Raw genomic sequence first — 27,838 nt, forward strand, 5'->3', positions numbered from 1 at the left:
CTGTGACCCAATCCTTTTAACTAGAGATGCCAGGGACTGAACCTGGGACCTTCTGTATGGAAAGTATGTTCTGTGCCACAGAACTATGGCCCCTCCACTCTGTTTGGATTACAACCAAAGATTTTACTCAGGCATGAAACAAATAGGAATGCCGTGAATGAAAATGACAGGCTCAGAAGGATTCTTATGAAAGGCTAGTTTTGTAGGAAATTGCCCAGATGAATACTAACAAAAGCATGGAAACGAACAGGCCTACTATCACTAATAATGGTATAGTCAAACAGACTTTTTCTTTTCATTTTAAATAAAAATCACACACTAGTTTTCACAAGTCTTTGTACAAAGAATATATTATTTAAAAAACTGTACTTCATAAACATAACAATAAATTAGCAAAACAATTATTTCAGAAGTATAAAAAGGCAACAAAGTACACACCACTTTAGATTTCATTCAACAAAGTTCTTCCTGTGGTGCAGCTAACTAAATTATGCTTAAAGAAGATGTTGTTGTTTAGTCGTTTAGTCGTGTCCGACTCTTCGTGACCCCATGGACCAGAGCACGCCAGGCATGAAGAAGATACACCGAAATAAATGGACTTGAGTTAATCATGTCCATTTAGTTCAATGGATGGACTGTTTGACCGAGCTAGATCTAACCCCCTGACTCTTTCCATGCAATATTCTAAATATATAATAAGATGTTGTTTTTAATCAAATTAAGTTCTAAACAAAGGGGTAATAAAGAAAGCAAAGTTTTTTGTTGTGTTGGTGCGTTTTTTTTAAATCAGGCTAGGGAAGTTGCTGGCTTTCTCTTCTGGCTACAGCTATTTGCACTGGATTGAATGCTGCTCTAGAGGTCCCGAGATCTTGTTACTTTTGGGGAGTTTAATTACAGTATAGCCACTTGTTACTAGGCTGACTACTAAAGGTTATTTTGCAAGTTTCACTACATTCCTCCAATTATGCTCTACTGCAATAGTTCACACATGCCATGACAGAATAATGCAGTAAAACCTGCAAAGCAATCTTCTGTTGGGTAGCAGAGGTGCAAAATCTTATTTATTGCCTATTTTAAAGAAGAATACAGTATCTTGGAAGCTGAACGGAATCCATTCTGGAAGTCCGTTCGAATTCCAAAACGTTCAAAAACCAAAGCGTGGCTTCTGATTGGCTGCATGAAGATCCTGCGGCCAATCAGAAGCTATGGAAGCCCCGTCGGATGTTCAGCTTCCAAAAATAGTTCGCAAACCGGAGCAGTCACTTCCAGGTTTGCAGCGTTCGGGAGCCAAAACGTTCAAAAACTAAGCTGTTCGAAAACCAAGGTTCAGCTGTATAGACTTACAGTGCAATCCTATGCAAGTTTACTCAGAAGTAAGTCCTATTGTGTCCAATGGGCCTTACATCCTATTGTGTTTTCAACTACTGTTGGTTATATGCACATTTTTTCTTGATGCATGTTATGGTTTTTAAAATAAACCCCCCAACATTATTATAAAAATAACAGATATATTCTATTTTACAAATAAACAAATAAACTCCTGTATGAAGTCCAATAGAGAGCATATTTCATCCTGTACAATTCATATACATGCAAGGCTTTTATTTACAGAAACAAAAAAATGTGCTTAATGTAGCTAATTGCATAATCATTCTCCATTTATTTCAGTTACTTCTTTCACTGGGAACCAGCTGGCTGCTTAATTTCATCAGCAATTTTACAACAAGTCCCGCCTGCAAACAGAAAAAACAAATCAGGGTCATATGACGTATTCTATCTAGTACTTTGTGAGTGGAAGCCCATCCCTGCCCCTCTTCCCCACGCCAGTTCTCTGCATCCCAAAAAACCTGCTGGAGGATAGGAAACATTTGGGAAATTCCTGGGATGTGGCATGGGAGCTGCAGTGAGAAGAACTCAAAGGATTGTTTTCGGAATTGCAGCCTTAAATGCTCAGTGCACAGTCAGAACTTCATGTGTTATGTTACTTTTTAGAGCTGGAAGTAATTTTTTTTATTGGTCTGCATCCAATGTTGTGAGCAGGTCTGTTTGTATGAGGAGGCTTTCTCATCAGCATCTCCACCCTCCACTTACCCTCTTGAGAAACCTGGGGAGTGGCTGGGAAAACCCAGCCAGATGGGTGGGGTATAAATAAGAAAGTTATTATTACTATTATTACCTCTCATGTAGGTCAAGGAACCTAGGACATCATGGGAGTGGGGAATTGCCAAAAACTGGGCAGAAGCAGCTTGTGCAACCTATGCACCTTCTAATTTGGGATACTTCCCTGTTCTATCTAGCGAATTCTTTTGACTATTTGTGTAAGAACTCATGTCTCTTTGACCTTTACCCTTTTTATAGGAGACACCAGAATCTCATCTCAATTTAATATAGTATAACCATTTAAATATGATGAAAAACCTTAACCTTAGTCCACAGCGCAGGTGGAAAGAATAACTTTGGTTCAGAAATCTGCTTTTATAGAATATTAGTCAAATCAGCCTTCCCCAACCTGGTGCCCTCTCAATGTTTTGGACTACAATTGCCATCCTCCCCTGCTGGCCTGGAATGATGGAAGCTGTAGCCCATGGCATCTGAAGGGCACCAGGTTCGGGAAGATGGCCCAAGCTATATTGTGAGACAAGGATAAATAACATTTACAAATAGAGATAACTGCTTGTTAGTGTTGAAAATGTATGCTCCGTGGACTATAAAGAGTGTAAACTAGTTCTAAGCACAGATTTTTAGGCCTCTATGGCAGACATTGAATATTTTTTTAACAGCTGAGTAGTGTTACTTGTTCATCTGCCTAAATCAAACTATTGTGCAGAACTACTGTGTTTCTTTAAACCAATGCTAGTCCAATCAACAGTATTATTCTCCAATATTAGGTAAAGATAAAGGACCCCTGGACAGTTAAGTCCAGTCAAAGGTGACTATGGGGTGTGGCACTCATCTTGCTTTTCAGGCTGAGGGAGCAAATGTTTGTCCACAGACAGATTTCTGGGTCTTGTGACCAGCATGACTAAACCGCTACTGGCAAAGGAACGTGACAAGTGCCAGAGTGCATGGAAATGCCGTTTACCTTCCTGCCACAGCAGTACCTATTTATCTACTTGTGCTGGTATGCTTTCAAGCTGCTAGGTTGGCAGAAGCTGAGACAGAGCAACGGGAGCTCACCCCGTTGCGTGGATTTGAACTGCCAACCTTCTGATCGGCAAGCCCAAGAGGCTCAAGTGGTGTAGACCACAGCGCCACCTATGTCCCCTCTCCAAAACTAACAGCAATTGATATCTGTCCTAAAATGTAATTGTTAGGCATGCACAGCACCAGGGAAAAAATTGGGGGGTGGGGAGGTGAGGAATGTGTGAATTCAGTAGTTTGCTTACCTGCTTGGTATGGACTATAAAGCTCATTTTGTTTTCCAGACTATGTATTTGAAAACAGCTGTCTCCATCTCCCAGCTGCCACATAAAGCAACCGTATCTTAAAGATATGAGCAATGCCTGTCAATATAAAGGAAACAAGCTGAAAAGCCAACATTATCTATAAATTTGACACTAAATAAAAGTGCTTTCCTCAGTAAGCTACATATGTGCTCACTGTCTGACATATTCTGTTATGAATTACAAAAAAATGAAATACTACTATGTTAAATAGATTAACAATATTATTGACATATGCTGTATGGAATATGCACATTTTAGGCATTATGTTCACAGATAGTGTTAAGGCTCAAAACTGAAAAACAAAGACTGTACCTTTGTTTCCATATTGAGAAGGTGCAATCCTTTGACATTTACACCTACATACACTCTGATGACTTTATGATTGCTTGAGCTTGCTTTTGTGAATACTTGTCCTGTGAAAAAAGCAGCCCCATAGGTAGGAATCTCCCAGCAGGTCTGCAAAAACATGCGCTGCAGGTGATGCATCTCTTTACTAACGCCTTCACTGGTACTGAGATTCTGCAAATACAAGTTGACATACCCACAAAAGTTGAGATTTTAACTTCTACAGTCATACCTCATGTTACAGACGCTTCAGGTTACATGTTTTTTGGTTGCGTACTGCGGGAAACCTGGAAGTACAGTGGTACCTCGGGTTAAGTACTTAATTCGTTCCGGAGGTCCATTCTTAACCTGAAGCTGTTCTTAACCTGAAGCACCACTTTAGCTAATGGGGCCTCCTGCTGCCGCCACGCTGCTGGAGCACAATTTCTGTTCTCATCCTAAAGCAAAGTTCTTAACCTGAGGTAAAAATTTTGGGTTAGCGGAGTCTGTAACCTGAAGTGTATGTAACCTGAAGCGTATGTAACCTGAGGTACCACTGTACTGGAACGGGCTACTTCCGGGTTTCGCCGCTTGCGCCTGCCAGAAGCGCTAAATCGCCTGCGCAGGTGCGGCGCTTCAGGATGCAAACGCTGCGGGCTGCGGACGCCACGGATTATGTCCGTAACCAGAGGTTCCACTGTATTTGGATCCAGTATGGGGCTATCTGTTTAGCCCATTTTAGTGTTGGCTAAGTTTTAAAATCTTCCTGGATGTTTTTAACTGTGTATTGACAAAATGTACTTTTTTCTGACTGACGGTCGAATAAAAATGATGATGATGATGTATTTGGATCCAGATTCTTTGCACAAGGTGAAATGGCAGAAATACTTGGGACTTCCGGGACGCCGCGGCCACGGGAAGGAGCGCGAGGCAACTCGTCTGAGGAGCCTCGAACAGCGTGGGGGTCTTAGAGGGGTCACGAAGGCTCCGTGAACCCCTAAACCACAGGTGGAATATCCTGTTGGCCATAACACCCAGCAAGGCTGCGTGTGCTCGCCTGTGTTGCCGGCGTTTAACAAGGCTGGAGCCGCAGCGAGAAGGGGAAATATCAGACTCCATGCTGTGAAGCCTCAGGCTCCGAGTGAAAGCGGCGGACCTCCGACAACAGAGGAAAAGCTGGGAAATAGTTCTAAAGCTTTGATGAAAGCAGAGGAGGGAGAACATTGGAAAACAATCAAACAATCAAAGTAAAAGCAAAAGGAATGTTGAATGAAGTACCCAGCGGAGAAGTAATTAAAGACAAAAGAAGGAGGAATTCACTACTGGCGGTAAGAATGATAAAGGAGTAAAGCGAAAAGCTGGCAGACGTGAATGAAAGAGCAAGAAAGTAACCGCTAGCGAGGGGAAGGAATATCCTCGGTAATAAAGTACATTTTACAAAGTACAAAGTACAAAGAGTTGGAAGCAAGGTAATATTGAGTTTTCTTTTTTTTTGATTGAGAGACTCTTTACCGGGTTTGAGAGGAGGAAAGGAGGTTTCTGGGGCACTTGGTTGATGCTTTAACTGACAGGTTTTTTGAGGACGTTATTGTTAACAACAACTTTTTTTGTTTGAAGTGGGTGGAAGAAAGCCTGGGTCTTCCCCAGACCTTAATGCTGGTTTTATGTTAGTGACTTCCCTATGGGTATAAAAAAGGGAGGAGGAAGCCATTTCGAGACTTAACTTGGCTTTGTTACCCGCCATTTCATCTTGTCCTTGATCTACTACGCCTCTGCATGTATTTGAGATTTAAAGGGACATGCGCCAAAAGCCAAATAGGAGAATTTAAACCAGCATAAAGAACACTTCCTGAAGAACCTCCAAGTCTCCAGTAAAGGAAAATTTTTGGTGACGCCAGACCTCTATAATACCACCCTCTAAGAGGACAAAGACTGTAAAAGGTAAAGATTGTAAAACTTTGTGTATAGCCTGATGTGTGATGACTAATATCTGCTATTATACCCCAACGCCAGACCCGGTAACTTATTAATCCATCAGAGACTATCGGTGATCCTGTGCCTCATCCCTTTTTGAATAACATTAGTGTGGTGGACCCCAAGACCTTTCAAGCCTACAAAATGACAAACGGTGCAAAAAAAGGCGTGGCAACACCAGCGGAAAGGAGGTCGTCGAGGCAAGAGGATGCTAAGGAAAGTAAAGAAATTAAAGACTATAGCAGTCTGATGGCCGAAATAAGGAAAGAATTCAAAAATAATGAACAATATATTGAGAGAAAATTACTTGAGGTACAGGACACTTTGGATAAGAAATTGGAGGGAGTGGTGGGGGAATTGACAGGAAAAGTTAAAGATTTATCAGTAAGAACTAAGGTTTTGGAAGATTCAATGAAAAAGGTGCAAAAAGATACGAAAACTAGTAAGAAGGAGGTGGATAGAATTAGAGTAGCAGTTAAAGAGATAGAAAGAGTGCAGGAAGAGTTGTTGGACAATATGGCTATGACGCAAATGAGACAAAATCAAACCAACCTAAAACTGAGGGGTGTACCAGAGACCCCAAATGAGAATATTAGATCTAAAATGATAAAAGAGCTGGCAACTTGGTTAAATAAGAGCGAGGAGGAGATAAACTGTCATTTAGTAAATGTTTTTCGAATAAGACCAAAATTAGACAGAACCAGAAAGAAAAAGCTGCCAGGTGATGTAATTGTCATGTTCAACACTTTGGAAATAAGAAATGAAATACTGCAACAGAACCACATAAAAAGGTTATATATTGGAGGAAGCCCAATTATTATCTTTAGAGAAATTCCTTCGAGATTTCTTCGAAGGAGAGAGCCATACAAAAAATTAACAAACCAATTGAAGAAGAATGGGATATTGTATAGATGGGAGTTTCCCGAAGGCGTTTCATTCTACTTTAAGGAAAAAAGGTTTAAATTAAGCACCAGTATTGAACTCCAAAAATTTGCGAGGAGATACGAGAAGGACCTGGGAAAAGTTGAAGGGGAGGTGGAAAGGGAGGAACGACAGAGAGACGAGGAGGGTGAAGGGAGTGAAGAAGAAGAAAAAGAGGAGAGCTTAACAGGAGAAGGAGAAGAACAAGAGGAGGAAAGCAAGGAACAGTAGTCTCTATTTAATCTAGTTAAATTAGCTAGAATAGTTTAATAGATGGCTTTAAAAACAATAAGCTGGAATGTAAACGGTTTGAATAATAAAAATAAGAGGAACCAGATTGCACATGTATTGTTGAAAAAGAATTGGGATTTAATTTGTCTTCAAGAAACGCATGTTATAGGAAAACACAAGAGAGTATTAAGTAATAAGAGATTGGGACTGGACTTTGTGACCTCCGACAAGGTTAAGAAAAGAGGGGTAGTAATTTATATAAAGGAAAAATATGACCCGCAATTACTGTACAAAGATGAACATGGGAGAATAGTGGTGGTACAGATGGTGTTTCATGGAGAAAAAATAGTTGTGGTTGGAATATACGCCCCGAATGAGAAAAAATCAGCTTTCTTTTTGGAATTAGATAACATACTAATGGAATGGATGGACCAGAAAATGATATTGATGGGAGATTTTAATGGGGTGGTGACGCCGAATATGGATAGATTAACAAAAAGACAAGATGGGAAAGAAGGTAAACTACCACGATCTTTCTTCGACATGGTAAATAATTTGGGATTGACGGATGTCTGGAGGTTTAAAAACCCTACTGTAAAACAATTCACTTTTTTTTCAAATCCGAATCAGAGCTGGGGGAGGATAGACAGTATTTGGGTCTCGAGGGAATTGGTACAGAATTTAATTAAGTCTGAAATTTGGCCCCGAACTTTATCTGATCATAGTGCGGTTTCCATGGAGTTAAAAGGTAGAGAGGTTAAAACAGCCAGATGGAGAATGAATGAATATTTATTTAATGATCAAAGGATAGTAAATAAGGCTATAGAAACAATTGAAGAATACTTTAGGTGGAATTTAAATGGAGAAACTTCCATAGAGACGGTGTGGGACGCAGGAAAAGCGGTCATGAGGGGTTTTTTGATTCAGAAAAATACCCAATTAAGAAAAGAAAAAGAAAAAAAGAAAGAGCAGATTTTAACACAGATTATGGAAAATGAAAGAAAATTAACTGTTAACCCTAGTGAAGAAAGTTTAAAACAGAACTTAAAAATACTACAAGCTAAATTTGCTACAATAATTAACCAAGAGATAGAGTGGAAAATTAAGAGGATGAATCAAAAGAACTTTGAGTCCGCAAATAAGATAGGGAAATATCTAGCGTGGCAGTTGAGAGAAAGGAAGAAGTTGAGTACGATCAGTAAAATAAAAGAAGGAGATATGATTATGGAAGAACCAAAAGAAATAAAAAGAATATTCCAAAGATATTATAAGGATTTGTACAAAAGAGGAGAGGAAACAGAACAAGAAATAGATCAATTTCTGCAAAAACACCATCTGGAACAAATTGTAGAAGATGAAAGAGCAGCACTAGAGGAGAAAATAACACAGGAAGAGATAAAAAAGGCTATTAAAAAGATGAAAGCTGAGAAGGCGCCGGGACCGGACGGCCTTCCGGCCAAATATTATAAAATATTAATTAACCAAATATCACCAGTGCTGGGAGAGGTTATGAACAATATATTGAGAGAAGGAAAGATACCTAATACCTGGAAGGAAGCCTATGTTATATTGATCCCTAAAAAAGAGGTGGACACTATGGAAGTAAAGAACTATAGGCCAATCTCATTATTAAATAATGATTATAAGCTATTTGCAGACATAATGGCGGAAAGATTAAAGAAGGTCTTGATTAATAAAATTCATGGTGATCAAACAGGATTTCTCCCAGGGAGACAATTACGGGATAATGTAAGGAATTTGATTGACATTATTGAATACCTGGACATGAAAATAGACAGAAAAGCCGCACTGGTTTTCATAGACGCCGAAAAGGCATTTGACAATGTTTCCTGGAACTTCCTAAAGAAGGTTTTGGAAAGGATGGGAATTGGCGAAAAATTTAGAAGAGGCATAGAAGCAATATACAAAGAACAGAAAGCAAAGCTGGTGATAAATAATAATACAACAGAATATTTTAACATTTATAAAGGGACCAGACAAGGTTGCCCCCTGTCCCCCTTATTATTTATTGTAATTTTGGAAGTACTTAATAAGAGACTGAGGGAGGCAACAGAAGTGAAAGGAATTAGAGTAGGAAAGAAGGAATTCAAAATTAAAGCCTTTGCCGACGATATTGTTCTGACTTTGGAAGATCCACAAGATAGTGTAAAAGAAGCATTACAAAAAATTGAGGAATTTGGAGAGGTGGCAGGTTTTAAGGTAAACAAGAATAAAACTAAAATGCTGGTTAAAAATCTAACTAAGGAAGAAACGAAAGATCTAGAACAAAAAGTGGAAATCATGGTGGTGAAAAAAGTGAAATATTTGGGAGTGTGGATCACGGCAAAAAACATAAACCTATATAAAGATAATTACGAAGTTACATGGAAAAAAATAAAGAAAGATCTGGAAATATGGGGGAGGATGAAATTCTCCTTTTTAGGGAAGATAGCAGTGGTTAAAATGAACGTTTTGCCGAGGATGTTGTTTTTATTTCAAACTCTTCCAGTTATTAAAGGTTTAAAACAATGTAAAGAATGGCAGAGAACCCTGATGAAATTCATCTGGCAGGGGAAAAGACCAAGGATTAAACTGAAAATACTAACTGATAAAAAGGAAAGAGGAGGTTTTGCTCTCCCAGATCTGAGCCTATATTATGAAGCAGCGTGCCTACTTTGGCTAAAAGATTGGATAAAATTGGAGAACAGAGACCTACTAGATTTAGAAGGTTTCAATAATCGGTATGGGTGGCACGCATATCTCTGGTACGAGAAGGTGAAAGTCCACAGGGCCTTCTTAAACCATATTTTCAGGGGACCAATATATCAGGTCTGGGAAAGAAATAAGAACCTTCTCGAAAGAAAAACACCATGGTGGATTTCACCAGTAGAGGTCTTAACAATAAAAAAAAACAACATGGAAGGGAAGACAGCCACCTACGAAGATTTGGTAAGAAAATCAGAACAAGGGCTTAAACTTAAACCGTATGAGGAAATAAAGGATCAATTCACCGGTTGGCTACAATATCATCAGGTGAATGATATGTTAAAACAAGATAAAAGAAAAATGGGCTTCGAGGACAAGAAATCAAAATTCAATATAGAAATAATAGAAGGCAAAAACAAAACATTGTCTAAATTATATGACATATTACTGGAATGGCATACAAAAGACGAGGAAGTCAAAGAGGCAATGATTAAATGGGCAATTGACTTCGGTTATAACATCGAGTTTGAAAAGTGGTTGAAATTGTGGAATAGAGATATTAAATTTACGGCCTGTACGAGTTTGAGAGAAAATGTTTGGAAAATGCTCTATAGATGGTATCTTACGCCGGCAAAATTGGCTAAAATCTATAGATCAGAAAATAAGACATGCTGGAAATGTGGTGAAGTGGAGGGAGACCTCTACCATATGTGGTGGCAATGCAACAAGGTGAAGGTTTTTTGGGAAGCAATTTATAATGAACTTAAAAAAGTTTTTAAATATACTTTTCCCAAGAGACCTGAGGCCTTTTTGCTGGGAATAATGGGTAAGGAAATAAAAAATGAAGATAAAAAAATATTTCTCTATGCCACCACAGCCGCAAGAATTATGCTGGCACAAAACTGGAAAATAGAAACTATTCCTAACATAAGTGACTGGCAGGTCAAAATGATCAACTATGCCGAGCTAGATAGATTAACAGGCAGAATACGAGACCAAGACGACCAGAAATTTCAAAAAAATTGGAGTAAATTTTGGAATTATATTGGAACGGATATATAGGAGGAACTGGCGGTATTAGAAAAACTTTATCAGCTAATAACTATAAACTTTAATAAACTAATTACGCAATCCGAGATTTATTTGATACTTACCAAAAGGGTGAAGGGAAGTCAAAGGCTAAGGAGAGCCTAATGGTTATATTATTATTTTTTGTATGATTGTATGTTTCCTTTTTGTATAGTATGAAAATAGGATGAATAATTTATGTTAAAATGTTTATTTTTGTATTTGTTAGTTCTTTTTTCTTTTTTTTTTTCTTTTTTTGTACAAATTCTGAATAAAAATTTACTTGCTAAAAAAAGAAATGGCAGAAATACTTTGCTTAAGGATACTCTGATATGAATACATACAAGATGGAAAGAAATTCATAACCATGCTGTTGACTTCAATAAGAATTTTTTTTTGTGGGGGTGGGGGAGATCAGGAAGTTAAATTTCATTTAGCATTTCTGCTAAACCTGGGTTCATGGTTTGATTCTCCAAAATAATCCAGTACCCCTTAGTTTGTTTGGACAGAAACAAACCCTTAGCCCAGGTTCAAACATAGTGCTATGCCAAACCAAATCTCAGTTCCCCAGCAGCGTATTACCAGTGGAGAGGAAGCAATGGCTTCATATTACACCAGAGCTTATTTTAACAATAGTTTAATGTGGCACACAAAGCTGGTCACCGATAGCAATGACTCAAAAATTAGCCGTTAGACCTCTTGGTTGGCATTTTATTTTTGTTGCCCTAACATTTCCAGAAAATAAAGGACATTTTAAATTATTAATGGTGAGAGTCAATTTTACTGTATATAGCCAAAGGCCTTTACAATGGACGACAGAGAATAAAAGGAAAACTTTCATCTAAAATCACACAACGTAACCTGTAGCAGTTTACAATATAAAAAGAAATTAACAACATTAAAATTTACGATCGGAGTGCTTTCAGGTTTTCTGACATGTTGCTCAATATCGTACCTTGTATTCATGAAGTATTCGATTTGTCCAGTGAGGTGCCTTGCTTTTTAATTTGGTGATTGGCACTATAGATTTTAAGTTTTCTTCACTGTAAATAAAAACCAAACACGTTTAACCACTTTTATAATATTGAACAGATAAAAAACAAAATCTGTTTGCCCTTTTATCAACAGTTCATGCATGCAAATAGGCTATAATGCACATTATAGCATTCTGATGATCCATCTTGCTGCTCAGGTGATTGGTTAAGTCACCTTTAACTGTATTGGTTATCTATGTAGAAGCGAGGGAGCCCAGAATCAGCCAACATCTCCAATCATGAAGTAGTCTTTTAGACTCTCTTATTTGAATATCTTCATTTTAAAACAAAAAGCATATCAATATTTTAAAATCCACTCACTTTAGGAAGCCTTGCTTGTGCTTTTTACTTTCATAATTTCCATAGACTATTTGCAGCAGCAGACTTGCAAGTGTTATCAGCTTGGCATCAGGTGACGTATAGAAACCCTTTAATAAATTGTACCTGGCCTCATCAAATAGGATAAGAATAGCCAGTGGATCCTCAATCTATAGCATAGAAAATAAAATGTGTCTATATTAAAAATGAAAACACCATTAGTTCTTATTTGGTTTGCTCAGTAGCAAAGCAATTATTGTAGTTATTTAAATTTTAAGTTCAAGTTGGTTATTTAAAACAAAATAAATTTAAAATAATGTTTAAAAGCTTGAACATTAAAAACGCTACATCACAGCTCAGATCTAGCTGCCCACTTAACAACAACAACAATTATACCCCGCCCATCTGGCTGGGTTTCCCCAGTCACTCTATTTATCATAAATGGCCTTCAGATGCTGTTGAGACTACAACTCCCATCACTCCCAGCCAGCATGGTCAGCAGTTGGGGATGATGGGAGTTGTAGTCCAGCAAAATATGAAGAGCTTCCCTTGGCCAAGCTGTATTATCTGGAGAATTGAGAAGAACAAACTAAGTGAAATCATTATACTGGACTCTGTCTAGAGATTCAGGCGTTGAACCTGAATTTGATATAGCAGAACATAAAATGCCAACCTTTTTTTCCAGCTCTAAAGGAAGTCTTACATCCCTCCTCAGGAAAAGCTGTGGGGTCTCCCTTTGAGGATCCAGGTTTGTCAGTTCAGTGAGTATTTCCGTCCAGTCGCGAACGTGCTGCAGAGGCTTATGATACGGTTTCAGCTGGAGATCTATACAACAAAAGCTCTTTAATTTAAATAAATGCAAACAAGACAATGTCTCAGTGTGCGTATCAAGTATGTGTGAATGCTGTACAGTACCGAGTATGTTTTGAAAGAAGGCAGGATTATAAAAGCAAAATGTCATAAATAGCAATGTTACATATTTCCTATTGTCCTTTGGCAACTGTTGAAGTTCTTTCAACAATCTTACATGGATTCCCCCCTGCAGCTGATATCTGTATTGAACTTGAATGGCATGCACACACATTTTTATACATGTGATTGCTCCACATGTGTCTTTATTGTATTGTATTGCTTTGGGATGTCTCTTGTTACAGTGGTACCTTGGGTTACAGATGCTTCAGGTTACGCGGTTTCGGGTTGCACACTGTGCCGAACCCGGAAGTACCGGAATGGGTTACTTCCGGGTTTTGGTGCTTTGCACATGCGCAGAAGCGCCAAATCACGACCCGCGCATGCGCAGACACAGCGCTGCGGGTTGCGAACGTGCCTCCTGCACAGATCACGTTCACAACCCGAGGTTCCACTGTATTTATGAAGCACATAAAACAACAAGTCTCTGCCAACCATGCAAATACAATGTGGTCTACACCAGTTACCAGTGTCCTAGAAAAATGGATGCACTTAACAAAAAGTGCAAAAGTCAGCTTTTTGTCAGAAAAGGCAGAAACACTAAGAGCTCAGTCCTTTTGTTAGCTTCAGCTAATATACCAGCTACAATCGTAGCTAGAGGCATAGTTTGCTACTGGTGTTCAGGTGAACTATTTAAACTATTATAATGCATTATACTTGGATCTGTCTTTAAAAGTAGTTTTGAAACCACAGCTGGTCCAAAAGTTGGGCTGCAAGATTATTAACTATGACTGGAAGTTTTGATCATATTATGCCACTGCTTTGTCAGCTGCACAGGCTCCCACTTGAGTTTCTGGATCCAATTTAAAGTTCTGTTCGTAAACTTTGAAGCTCTTAAAGGCTTGGGAGCAAGTCACGTGAAAGACTGCTTTCTTCAGAACCTGTTCCAAAGGAGGAGGGAGGCTGCTAGGGAGAGAGGATGGACAACCTCCGGCGCATGGGCCAAATTAGGCCTGGAAGTGCCCCTGTTTTTTTGCCTGAAAGACTGTTCTTCCCCATCCACCCCACACGAGATGTCATCAAGATACCAATTACTTACTAAGATTTTCAGAACAGATCCAAATAGTGAAATACTGTTGTGTCTCTTGAGAAAGACGCATTCCTTCCATTATCTGTTGCACAGTGGTGTTGTTTCCATGTTTCAACTCCACAGAGCGGTAAGACCCATCCATTCGATAAATTCGTACCTTCTCATACTAGAGGACATAAATGAAAACAGCAAATACTGAAACCTTGCCTGGTCCTGGTAGCAAGCCAAAATTTGTGGGTGCCAGTACCTTGCCCCCCTTCAGTGGAAAAAGGGGCAATATTAGTGTCTAAGCATCCCTGAAATGAGACACATGGTCAAGGGTGATCCACTTCTCCAGGTACAAGCTCGGGAGAAGGGTCAGAGATCTTCTGTGTCAAGCTCTGCTTCCGAGGCCCATTCCAGCACAGATGACATATGGGAGCTCATTCAAATGGCATGCTGAACTGGAATTTCGAGACTTGCACTATTGCAAGTTGTTCTGCTGCGCAAGAATTTATTGATTATAGAAAGTCCATTAAAATAACTCTGGGAAGAAAATATTTGAGAAGGTCTGTGGTGTTAACAAATTAGATTAAAATGGAAATAATAAATTCTACTCAGCAGCATCTTATGTTTATGGGCTTGCCATAACACCATGTCACTACACATGAGATAAATGTAGGTTGCAGAGGGATTGTGCTGTGCAGGCTGGCAATGAGGTCGGGGCAGCACAGACTCACCAGCAAAGCTTGCCCCTGCCACTATACCCATACAGCCTCAACCTCACCACTGTCCTGCCCCATCATGGTAAAGAGCAGCAATGCATCTATCAGCAATGCGTCTATCTATGGCACTGCCCCACCACACCGACTGCTCCTGGATTAATGCTTCCTTTTGAGATATATATATATATACAAACAAACAAATACAATAACCAGTAAACACTTCCTTTTGCTTTTAAGGACCTTTTCTAAAATCTGAAAGGTCATTGCATACTTGTTTGTTTGCGGCCTCTTTCAGCAAGTTGGCTGTTTTTGCCCACTCATTTTGTTTGTTCTCTTCACAGACATTCAGTGGGGTTCTTCCTTGTTGATCAGTGATGTGCTACAAACAGAAACAATACGAGATTTAAAACACAGCTTTCTGAATGCAACATAGCAACCTGTCTTATGCTGTGTTAGGCCACTGGTCCACCTGGCTCAGCACTGCTTACACAATGACTGGCAGGGGCCATCCAATGTTTCAGACACAAACCTTTCTTTCAAAGGCTTTCAAAAACCCTGGGACCTTTTGCATGCAAATCGTGTGCTCCACTATTAAGCTACAGCCCCTCAAGTAAAGGCTGCAACATCCACCACCCCCTTCTTGGAAAGTACCCTTCACTTATCAGTTGGCATGACTCCACTTCTGAACTGTGTTTTCCAATCCTACCACCAAATAACAGAATCATGCCTATGATTAGGAAATTACGGTTTAAAAGCACTTCCAGATGCAGTGTTCTGTGGGGTGTTCAATGCTCTGAATTAGAGAGCACCACTTGTCTTAAACATTTTCAGGGTACTGTTCAAAGTGCTGACCACGGTGCCAATTCTTCCTAGCGCAAACTGCAATGATAGGAATTACTTCTTTGCAATAGGAATTACTTCTCTGAAGTATTTACTCTTGTGTTTCCTGCTCCACAATACTGTCATTCCTTGGACTGACTTCAAGAAACATCTTAATTGTTTTTATTCTTTTGCAAATGGAAGTATGAGCCACTGTTCAAAAGCAGAATTTAATTGTATAAGAAACCATGATTGAAATTACAAATACATCTTACTCTATCAATTTCTGGATGGTTTAGGAGAATCTGTACAATTTCGGCATGCCCACCCCCAGCAGCAAAGTGAAGAGGCGAGCTGAGCTGTCCATTGAGCAAGTTTGGATTGCATTTTCCTTTCTCTAACAACATTCGAGTAGCTTCAACTTTACCATACCTACAGAGAGAACAAATGCAAATAAAGGTAAGCTTGCATATAATAATAATAATAATAATAATTTATTATTTATACCCCGCCCATCTGGCTGGGTTTCCCCAGCCACTCTGGGCGGCTTCCAAAAGAATATTAAAATACTATGATACATCAAACATTAAAAGCTTCCCTAAACATATGGTCTATGAAATGGTTCCAAAGACACATGTAAGAAACCGCACTTACTTGTTAATTATTTTAGTTCAGTCTAAGTGTCTGAAACACTACCACCATTCTGGAATGAATTCATGCCCCACAAAAATAATTAGTATTGCAATTTAATGAAATTCACTTAGTTCTGGGAGAAGTTACTATTCTAAAATAAGTAATTCAATTCATTTTTTTCAAATAATCTAAGAATATATGAGGGTTTCCCCAAAAAATATTTTACATACATTTTTAAATTAGCAACTGCTAAGTACATTTTTTTGCAGAAAGCCTCTCTTACAGCAGTGGTGCTTTTCATTAAAGCTGGCCCTAGCCACTTAACTGGATTGCCAGTTTCTACAGCATTTGCAAAGTTACTACAAAGTCTGGGTTACCTTTGAGCTGCCAGAACCCACTTTCACACTGACCCAATTTGCACCTAATACTAAGCCAAAAGCCATAGCTTAGCACAAATGAACAAACATGGGTGCTCAGAAGAAGAAACAGTGCCACTTTGCTTCTTCCCTGGTCTTGCTGTTGTAGCACTACTTGCAACTAAGTTATGGTTTGGCATATATCTGAATCTGCAGCTAAAGTATGGTTTAGCTTATGTCTGAATCTGGACTTGTGGTTTCTCCTGCTCCTAATAAACCACAAGTTATAACCAAGGTGTGTTCTGCCTGCAGTTCATCTAGGAGAGACAAACCACAACCCTGGGTTCGGACATAATACCAAGCCAAACAATAGCTAAGCTGTGGGTAGTGCAACAGTGGCAGGCCTGGGGGAAGAATTTGACAGTCTCAGCCTTCACTCGTTCATGCTAAACCATGGTTTGGCTTAACATTACATGTAAGCCAGGCAACTAATGTGCAATAATTATTAGAAATTAGCAAAATGTCCATCTTTTTGATGGGGGCAGTCTATGTGCATGCAGGGAAGACTTCTGAGGGACAGTGATACATCAAACTACGCTTTTCCATGAGTTTCAGTGGAATCTAGGCCTTCCACTACAGGAAATGGAGAGTGGCTTTGTTCCCAACCATAAAGTTTCCTCAAGTTCAGCCTGATTAATCTACATGTGGTAAATGGCAGCCATTCAGTTAAATGTGAAAAAAATAACTGCAATTCATTTCAATGGGGGTCCTATGATCCTAGCATCTACAGTGAGCTTCACATTTTGCCCTTTCCCAAGTCTGTGCTACACTACGGATGGTTTACTTTGCCCTCCAAAGCTCAGAGACACTGAGAAGTGAGCAAATCCTCAGCTGCGGAGCCACACCCTTCACCCACATAGCTGCATTCTATTTCTCAGCTATGTTTGAGCATGACAAAAGCTTGAACACACAGACACACACATAAGCACGAAGACACAAACAGATGGTTTTAATTATGAACAATTCCCTGTTTTGGACTTCAATGCAAGAGTACTCTGCTCACCAGCATGCATAATGGATGGGTGCCCAATGATCACTGTCCAGCTGGTTGACTGAAAAGTTTTCATTGAGAAGTTGACTCAATAACTCAGAATCTCCTTCACAAGCACTGCGATGAAGAGGGAAATCATCAACCCACTGACGTTCCCTGTGGGGTGGGGAGGGAATTAAGATATGATATTTCAGTCACGTTATCTTTCAGATATTTCAGTCATGTTACTGCTTCATCAAAAGCATCCTGTTGCTTTGATCTGAAGAGAAAAGGCACGAGACAGTTAAGGAGTTGGTTTTCCTCCCACTAATGCAATGCGGGGTGGGGGTGGGGCTGCATTTCAAACCTATTTCTACTTTACAGTCTTAGGACACCGACTGGATATTTCACTTTTAAGAGCCAACACACTTTGAGGGGAAGTTAAAAGGCTGCTCTTAGCTTCGACTGTGGTCGTTGCCACTACCCTCTCCAGCAAGGGACCTGAGATCATTACAGAACTTATGCAAACTTACTTTAAGTGACGGTTACATACCCTGAGTATCTAAGAAAAATTGGCAAATTCTGAATGCACCCACCTCAGTATTGGAACTGCAAATGGCAAAAAACCAAATGAAAATGGGGAAAGCACCAGGGCCAGATGGACTTACTGCAGTTTATTATAAAAAGTCACTGGATATTTTAAAGTTTGTAAAATGTTTTATTTTGAAATGTAAAATGGAAAGCTTAATAAAAATTATTACTAAAAAAAAGAACTCATGCAAACTTACGAAGGAGTATACTCTACTGAACATAATGGGATTTACTTATGAGTAAACATATTTAGGATTGCCATCATCCACTCTGGAAGCAATAATGCCTATACAGTTTTTAAATAAATAAAAAAGGGTTTGGGCTTCAGGGGACAATTCTTTTATAAAGAAATGAATAAAAATAACACGGTACTTGTCTTCCATGACACTGCTCATGCTGCGTTGCCACTTTTCACGTTTTGGAATCTGTATTTTTGAATAGTCTGGGGCTCCAAGTCCAAAGTATGGATTTATAACCACTTTGTCGACCTGGAAATACCATATAATGAAGAAGAAGAAAAAGGCTCAAAGTACACCCTAATGAACATTAAAAATCTAACACTCTTACCATATATACTTGAGTATAAGCTGACTTTTTCAGCACATTTTTTATACTCGAGTGAGGTGGGTGGCGGTGGAGGGATGAGCAGCCCGAAAGGAGCCCTTTCTCGCCGCTGGTCCAGCTGCTGCCGCCTGCCTCTCGCAAGGGCAGGCGCAGAGGTGGCGGCAGAGGGACAAGCGGCCCGAAAGGAGCCCTTTCGGGCTGCTTGTTCTTCCTCCTCCGCTGCTGCCACCACCAGGTTTGTGGTGTGGTGAACCGGCTTATACACAAGTCAATAAGTTTTCCCAGTTTTTTGTGCTAAAATTAGGTGCCTTGGCTTATATTCGGGATGGCTTATACTCGAGTATATATGGTAAATTAATAATGATCTCCTCTTACCCTATTGGTATACTGAAGATCTGAGCCAAATAAAGGGTTGTAGATGCACATGTCTGCCTTCTCAAGTGCCAGCATTTTACTCTTGATTTCCAATGCTGTGTATCCCATATGAAGTGAGCTCTCTGTCTGCCCAGATTCAACAGCGTATGCAGGGTTTGTGACATTTGTTTTAATCCGCTCCAAGGGAGATGGTCTGAATAAAGCGGGGATTGAATGGGATTGTGAATGCCGTTCTTCTAACCACCTGCAGAACACAGTGGGCAAAAATGTTTTAGCATTGTTGCTTTTATTGAAGATTAGTAAATAATTAGTACAGCATAACGTAAACACATACCCATAGTAAGTAAGCCTTTAGAGAGATACACTGATACAAACACTTAAGAACAAGTGCTTAGGACCTGCAACTTTTTTTAAAAAAAGTAAAACATGATCTGTCTTGAAATATTATGGTATGTAAAGTGTTAAGAATATTTTAAAATATTTAATTATTTAGCGTCATTTTCTTTTTATAGACTCAAGGAGTTCTGTTAAAAATGTCTTACTTATCCAAGTAAATTAACATTCTAGCTGTTACTGTAGCAAAGTGAGTACTGGATTCACTGCAGACCCTCATGATGTCTTGTAAGCAGTAGAAAACTGGACATCCAGGACTGTAGGCATATTTTGTATTATCTACAAAGGAGAAGATACTTTTTAAAACAAAAAGGCTGAACAAATCTCATTTATTCTATTACGCAATTTTGGCCTGATAACATTACATTTTGATCTTATATTCCTATGTCCCACAAATTAAATTCCCAAGGCTGCATCTCATTATTACATTCAACAAAGTACATTACCGTATTTTTCGCTCTATAGGGCGCACCGGACCATAGGGCGCACCTAGTTTTTTTGGGGGGGGGGCGGGGATAAAGAAATATCTTGCCGGGCTCCCAAGGCTTGCGGATATCTGCCCGAAGCCTGGGGTGCGCTGCGCAGCGCTCCCTGGGCTTCAGGATGCAGGCTGCTATCCGCAAGCCTTGGGAGCCCAGTGGGAACTCCCGCCAGGCTCCCAGGGCTTGCGGATATCTGCCCAAAGCCCAGAGATAGCTTCCTGAAGCCTGGAGAGCGAGAGGGGTCGGTGCACACCGACCCCTCTCGCTCTCCAGGCTTCAGCGAAAGCCTGCATTCGCTCCATAGGACACACACACATTTCCCCTTCACTTTTGGAGGGGGAAAAGTGTGTCCTATAGAACGAAAAATACGGTATTTTGTTTCTGGAAAAATGCAATTTTCTCCCAATGTAGGTTGCAGTGTAACCTTGTTGAAAATGATGTTCCGAGAGCATTACGGCCTCAATTCTATTCCCACTAACCTGAGAGTAATCCCCACTGAATTCAATGAGGCTTGCATCTGTGAATACATGCATAGGATGGTACTGATGGGCACAGACTGAATATAATTTGTGATTTAATCAGCAGTAAGCAACCCAACTCTGAGGCCTGACAAACACCAGTGCCTGATGCAGCTTGCCACAATCCTTTCTCTCCCTTTCCCGCTCCTCAACTGATTATCCTCTCTCATCCTCATAAATAAAATGTTTTCCCCCTTTCATTTTGTAAAAGAAGTTCCATTTCTTAAAAGCATTCAAGTGTAGCCCTGAGTGGAACTGGATGGTGTGAAATCGTAGGATTGTGCGATTCATGTACATTTTAAAGAAAAAGATATTAACATTTGCTAATTATGTGCAGCTTTAATGTTAACATTTTAATTTTTACCTTTGACTACTGTTGGTACAACAAAAAGGGATGCATCCTTGCCTGTCTTCTCGCCATCAAGAGGGAAAGTCTTCATTAACAGAACTCGTTTTCCTGTATACAATAATAATCCTTTAATAATTAAATGGTTGAAATTATCCTCCTGTTTCTCATCTGTCTTTCTTGATAACACGCACTGGTCCCACTCTTCTGGATTGGAGATTCTGGGGTACTATCAGCCCTGGCAATTCTCCTGAATTCTCAAGCTGTTGCTGTGACCAAGATTAACGTTCACTAGTTTGGGCTGTTATCAATCAAGACCTGTCACTGCTGGCATAATAGCCAGGCGACTGTGATCCATGCAGTGGGCTGTATCCAACTAAATTATACTCAGTGTAAGACTCATTGAAATTAAATGGACCTACGTTAGCCATGCTCATTCATTTTAATGGGCAGGATTCAACTGAACTGTTGCATGCATGGGACTTACTCTCCCCCTCATGGTCCTTAAATTGGCTCTGGAGGGTTGGAGAAAACCCCAGAACAGGTATAGAAGGCTGGCTGGTGGGAGGAGAGGGAGGGAGGGAAAGTCCCACTGCTTGAGGTGACTTAGTTTCCTGCACACATATTCCACTGAGTGATACATTGAATTCTATCCCCATAGGTGCATTATGAGTACAACTAACATTGGATTTAACCCTTTGTTAACTGTTAGGCTACAATAGCACACTCTATATGGGGCTGCCTTTGAAGATGGCTTGGAAGCTTCAATTAGTGCAGCCACCCATTTAAGTTTTCCTCTGCTCTTTCCAGGTGTGATTTAAAGCTCCATGTTTGAGCACCCTGGTGTGTTTTTTTGCTTCAGAATTTGCCTTGCAAAAACCCACTCTTTAAAGCTGAATTGCAGCAAGCATCAATCTGTGGAAAACCCAAACTGACATTTGCTCCAATTCAGCTTTAAAATAGTAGGTTTTGAGGCAAGGGGAACCACACTCAGACATGGAGCAAGCATTAAAGTGTGGATCTCTGCCTGGAAAGAGTTGGTCAAAGGTAAGTGTGGATAAGCTCTAATAGGAGGGAACTGGAGGGTGCTCATTACACCTGGAATATAACAACTGCAGTGACACCCAGTTAGTTTCAAGGCACAGTACAAAGTACTGATTTTAATTTTTAAATGACCTAGGCTCCAGTTGACCGAGTAAGCACCCTTTTCTGTACCTGTCTCCCCATACTGGGGAGACTTCAAATAAGTGCTTGCTCCAACTTTCTCTTCTTTCTAAGAATTGATTGGCATAGACAAGGAGCAGGCTTTTCTACTACCAGAGCTCTTCTTTCAGAACCTCTCCTTTAGCCGGATAAGAACTTTCTTAACTTCGAAAAATAAGTAAAAATCTTCATATTATGACAAGCATTATGGAGAATAATGAAGATTGTTGTTTTAGCTGTACTGACTGTCATTGGTTATCAAGCAGAAACAGCCATCCTTACCTTTAATACCTTGATTTCCCGGTGAAATTGGTTTGGTGGTTTCTAGTATATAATCCAAGATCTTTTGGGATATATCACCGCCTCCTTGAATTTTAGTTTCCAACAACATTTTTCTTCTTTTTTTCTTGTGTCCTTCGATGGGAACTTCAAGCAACAAAATCTGATGAATATCAAGGTAAACATTAGTTAATACAAAGATCTGTATTTTGAAAGAATAATAGCACTGTCTAAACAGAGGCTGCCCTTGCACTCATATACTTAGAATGAGATATACCAATGTGCAAGCTTTACTTTTTAGGCAATGTCATGTTGGTATGAGATGTAGATAATGGTAAAAAAAAATGTTTAGGCTCATGATGCAATTTTTTTTTGTATTCAAAATACTGTAAGGTCCATTTCTGCATTGAATTTCCTGAATAAAAAGAAATATCAGGAAGCTTAAAAAAAATCTGTACAATATTTAAATTGTGTCTCCAAACAAGATCCTTTATGGATGTACCACAGAATTACCTGCTGCTATTTTGGAAATAAAAAGGGATAAATAGGTACCGCTCCGGCGGGAAGGTAAACGGCATTTCTGTGCGCTGCTCTGGTTCGCCAGAAGCGGCTTAGTCATACTGGCCACATGTCATACTGGCCATATTGGCTGTACGCCAATAAAGCGAGATGAGTGCCGCAACTCCAGAGTTGGCTATGACTGGACCAAATGGTCAGGGGTCCCTTTACCTTTACCTTTATTTTGGAAATACAGTATTATTTCATTATTCTTTGACCACATGCATTTCAATAACATAATTTTGTTTTTTGTATTATTAAGTCATTACTTATTCTGATGCAAATTCATGTATTTGCTTAAGCTTTTGAATTTCAAAATCCCTCTGTACAAAATGAAAATGTTCACAATCACAATTAACATGCTATTGCATTCATTGAATGGCTATTTAATAAATAAAGCATTAAGAGAGACTGGTGAAAATTCAAAATATGAGGAATTTAATGAAATTATTCTGTAAAATAAGCCCATACCTTCTTAATGTTGAAAGAGAACTGGGAGAAAGGAAATTTGCTCTGCATATTTCAAGACATTTACTCTAGACTAGTTGATTATCTTAAATGTGCTGCGGCAAGCTTTCACCTTGTGTGCTTCCCCCTCTCCCCTTCTATGGGTCAATTCTGTATCCAGGGCAGCTGTCTACCAACTCCACCTGGTACGCAGGCTGAGACCCTACCTGCCCGCGGACTGTCTCGCCAGAGTGGTGCATGCTCTAGTTATCTCCCGCTTGGACTACTGCAACGCACTCTACGTGGGGCTACCTTTGAAGGTGACCCGGAAACTACAATTAATCCAGAATGCGGCAGCTAGACTGGTGACTGGGGGCGGCCGCCAAGACCACATAACACCGGTCTTGAAAGACCTACATTGGCTCCCAGTACGTTTCCGACACAATTGGTGTTGACCTTTAAAGCCCTAAACGGCCTCGGCCCAGTATACCTGAAGGAGCGTCTCCACCCCCATCATTCTGCCCGGACGCTGAGGTCCAGCGCCGAGGGCCTTCTGGCGGTTCCCTCATTGCGAGAAGCAAAGCTACAGGGAACCAGGCAGAGGGCCTTCTCGGTAGTGGCGCCCGCCCTGTGGAACGCCCTCCCATCAGATGTCAAAGCGATAAATAACTACCTGACATTTAGAAGGCATCTTAAGGCAGCCCTGTTCAGGGAAGCTTTTAATCTGTGATATTTTACTGTATTTTTTGTTTCTATGGAAGCCGCCCAGAGTGGCTGGGGAAACCCAGCCAGATGGGCAGGGTACAAATAATAAATTATTATTATTATTATTATTATTATTATTATTATGCAGCTGGAGCAGAGATGTTTGCAAGCTTTTGCTTTTGTGGTTGGTTAACTGTGGTTTGTTATGTTGCCTGGATCAACAAACTCAGTTAACTATAACTCTGTTGAGCATAACATGAATGTTGACTGTGTGAATGCCACATAATTTGCTCTGTGATAATCTTTTATTGGTAACAATTTTGCTAGCTTGCTTAACACATAACAACAAAATAGAATTTAAGCAATATTACTACACATCCTTCTGTTAGGGTGTTTTGTAACTGCATCACTTCCCCACAATATTCTGAGCAGTATCTCTGAGATATTAAGCAGCAGTATGTACATTGTACATACTGTACATTGTAGCTGTACATTGTGGTTATTGTAACAATTGAGAAATATTTAATAGCAACTTACATGGTGACAGAATCACCCTGCACCTATCATATGATGGCATTAAAAGGCAAAAGTGAAATGATGAAATGGGGCTATGAGGAACTATTTTCTTACGCAGAGGATACGTTGCTATAGGAAATTCAATCACTAACGTCAGATTACTTCCTGAGTTTCTGTCTGTACCTAGGACTAGGATGTTATTCTCACTGATGCTACACCTTAATTTATACGTTGTTTTAAATGTATTCATGGGAGAAGGGTTAGTGTTTTGTTTCAATTATGTATTTTGTGTTTTTATTTTTATGTTGTGAGCCACCCTGTAATCCTTGGATGAAGAGCAGTATACAAATTTTAACAACAACAATTTCCTACAATAAAAAACCCTCCCATTTAATGCATTTTCAACACTTCCTAACAAATAATAATGATTTTACCTCATATGATTTAGCACGATATTCACGAGAATTCAGGCTTGCAGCGTTCTTTGGACGGATTACAGCTACATATGCTTCAGTTATTACCTCTGGGTTGCCCATGGTTTGTTAATATATCTATTTTAGTGAGAAAATAATCAGAAACCAAAGATTTTATCTGAGAAAACAAGTTTTTTTTTAAAGGAAACAACCGCCACAGATGTTGTCCCCAATTCAAAGTATGCTAGTAATTTTCTTTCTCTCCCTCTCTATCCTCCCTGAATAAAGAAAGGAAATCTTCATTTTGCTTTGAGCATTTTGAGGACTGTCCTGAAAATTCAAAATAATTTATAATGAAGCCACTGCTTAAATATCTTTGTAGAAATAGAAACAATAAGCATAATTTTAAGTAGCTTACAAAGAAATGGCAAACATTGTGACACTAAAAACATCTTCACTAAAACAGCAAGGACAGTACAAGCACAGGCCTGCTGATCAGGAACTACACATGCAACAACAACCTCTGTGTGTGGTTTCTGAGGCTAGATCTGTATTCAGCTTTGAAGGTTTGTAGTTTGCAATGACTGATTGGGATCTGGGTGCACATAGCTTGAGAGATTACATAGCTCTCAGTTTTGACAGTGTCAGTCAGCTGGGGTGCGGGGAGAAGGGACTGAACCCAGACCTCTTTCTCTGTCAGGATATAGGGGGCAGGAAGAGCTTGGATTCAAACATCCCACAACTTCAAGTAAGTAGTATGCTATCAAAGCTCATAACACTGGCTGTCTGTTAGAAGGCCAGGGGCACAAAACACTCTGCTGCACTGTGTGAATTTATTGTTTTTGCAGATTTTAAATTGGGATCATGCCATGGAACTTAAAATTTCATTGAAATCCAAACAAATGACTTTCATGTAACGTGTGTTTGGTAACAGGATCTAAATTGAGACTGTTGAGATCTTGAGACTAACTAAAGTGGTAAATGTAAACATTTTTATATACAGGATGTAGCATTTCTCGTATCAACAATAAACACTGTCAGTCCAAGTGCAAAACTGTATCTACACCTTAATTTCTAAATCTGCCTTCACCTTTCTCTTTAAACTGAGAAACTACCTTAAATTTCATGAGGACTTCATGTGAAAACTTATAATCAAAAACTGCAGGTCAAACAGCATCAGGTATTTTTTCATCAACATTATAAGTGTGAAATTTGTAAAGATTGTATGGTGACAAACAGTTCAATCCACAGCCCATTTAAACTGAGCATTAATCCTAAACAGAGAAACTTTGGGCACAGTCACCACTAGCCACTTGGCAAAACCAAGCAGCTGCCATAGATAATCCAAACATATCCCTAATTCACCTTCTGGGTCTTTATGAGATTAGTAATAAAGGAGGATTAAGGACTGGGAAAGTCAGCAAAATGAATCCTATTGCAGGAATAGGAGCAGGGATCTTATGGGAGAGGCAGCATTGAAAATGTATTGTTTGGGGTTGGCCGATGACATTCTGTGCTCATGGGCAAAGGACAAGATGCTGCCCCCTTCCTGTTCCATATACAGAAGCAGACTGAACTGCCAGTTGATTGTTACTTCAACATGGATAGCATCTTCTACAGCACTTAGTAGCAGGCTAGTTTAGGAAGGCTAGAATAGCCAGTGCAACATGCACAGCTCTGTCCTCCAACAGAAGGGAATGTGGAATGGCTAAGGGAAAACAGCTAAAGGAGTGCCCACCCACTTATGTCCCAGCACCTGCCACCTAAGGCAGTCACCTTGTTCTGCCTAATGGTAGGACCGGCCCTGAGAAAAACAAATGCAAAGGTTCAACCCAGATTCCCACATACATACACATCTGGCCATACCCTTATATGTTAATTATTCTGGGATAATTACCATTCCATGATTTCATGTCACTCCATTGGTAAGAATGCGCTAAAATATAATCAAATCTCATCCTTTTATCACCTTAATAGTGAATACAATGTATGTCTGATACTCAGAATTGCTCTGTGAAATAATGCCAGTCCTGGTCCCATGTTCAGAATCATTACTTTGGAATAATAATAATAATAATAGATAATAATTTTATTATTTATACTGCACCCCATATGGCTGGGTTTCCCCAGCTACTCTGGGCAGCTTACAGAACATATAAAAACACAGTAAAACATCAAACATTAAAAAGTTCCCAAAATAATAATAATTCTGATGCCAATGGAAGCCATGCATTGTCAAGAACCATTTAACTTCCTTAGTTATGGGTTGGACAGACTGGTAACGGCTGAGTAAGTGCCACCAACCTGTGCATGTTTGTGAATGACATTATTGCATTCATCAGACTCCAATGGTAAAAGATTTGCAGACCGACACCCCACCCCTGTTAAACTGCTGCAGCAAAATAAATAAATGGGTATTGTGGTACATTAAAAGATTTGTTGCGCCATAAGCTTCCACAGACAATAGCTCTAACCCACAAAAACTTATAGTGCAATAAATCTCCCAATCTGTTAAAACTGCCCAATAAACCCTAATTTCCTGTCCTTTAGACTCCCAAGTAGATCAGCTTTGTTTCAGCGGTACCACTTTAAGGCTGCTGCGGGTGTGGGTTCCCATATTTGAATAAATAGCTCAACCTAAGAAAAGAACAACAATAATAAAAATTAAGACTTCCTGACTTTCAGGACGAAGGGTCCAGTCCAGCTTTTCATCCTGGGCGGACCGCTTTCCTATCTGCAAGACGCATTTTGTTTCTCCCGGAGGAGAGCATTCCCACAGGCAGTCCCTCACCTGCAACCTGGCCCCGGTGCAGCAGGGGTCCTTTACCACGGAACGCAGCCGGTGGCTCTCAAGATTCCCCGGAGAGCGGACGAATCTGAGGCAG

General features: G+C 39.8%; 1 protein-coding gene across 1 annotated transcript; it reads right to left on the reverse strand.

Moving 5' to 3' along the window:
• Positions 1 to 332: 332 nt before the first annotated feature.
• KRIT1 (KRIT1 ankyrin repeat containing) lies at positions 333 to 27,818 on the reverse strand. The gene is made up of 17 exons (XM_080975619.1): positions 27,745 to 27,818; positions 24,975 to 25,091; positions 22,318 to 22,477; positions 20,851 to 20,943; positions 19,636 to 19,765; positions 19,094 to 19,337; positions 18,527 to 18,642; positions 17,597 to 17,740; positions 15,820 to 15,976; positions 14,997 to 15,104; positions 14,031 to 14,187; positions 12,696 to 12,847; positions 12,026 to 12,192; positions 11,626 to 11,713; positions 3,759 to 3,965; positions 3,387 to 3,503; positions 333 to 1,733 (listed from the first exon to the last, which is right to left on the reverse strand). The coding sequence occupies exons 2-17, from the start codon at positions 25,074 to 25,076 to the stop codon at positions 1,665 to 1,667; spliced, it is 2,211 nt and encodes a 736-aa protein (XP_080831745.1). The 5' UTR covers positions 25,077 to 25,091; positions 27,745 to 27,818; the 3' UTR covers positions 333 to 1,664.
• Between the last annotated feature and the right edge of the window lie 20 nt (positions 27,819 to 27,838).

The sequence above is a fragment of the Podarcis pityusensis genome (genome assembly GCF_964106645.2).
Source record: "Podarcis pityusensis genome assembly, chromosome: 12".
NCBI lineage: Eukaryota > Metazoa > Chordata > Lepidosauria > Squamata > Lacertidae > Podarcis > Podarcis pityusensis.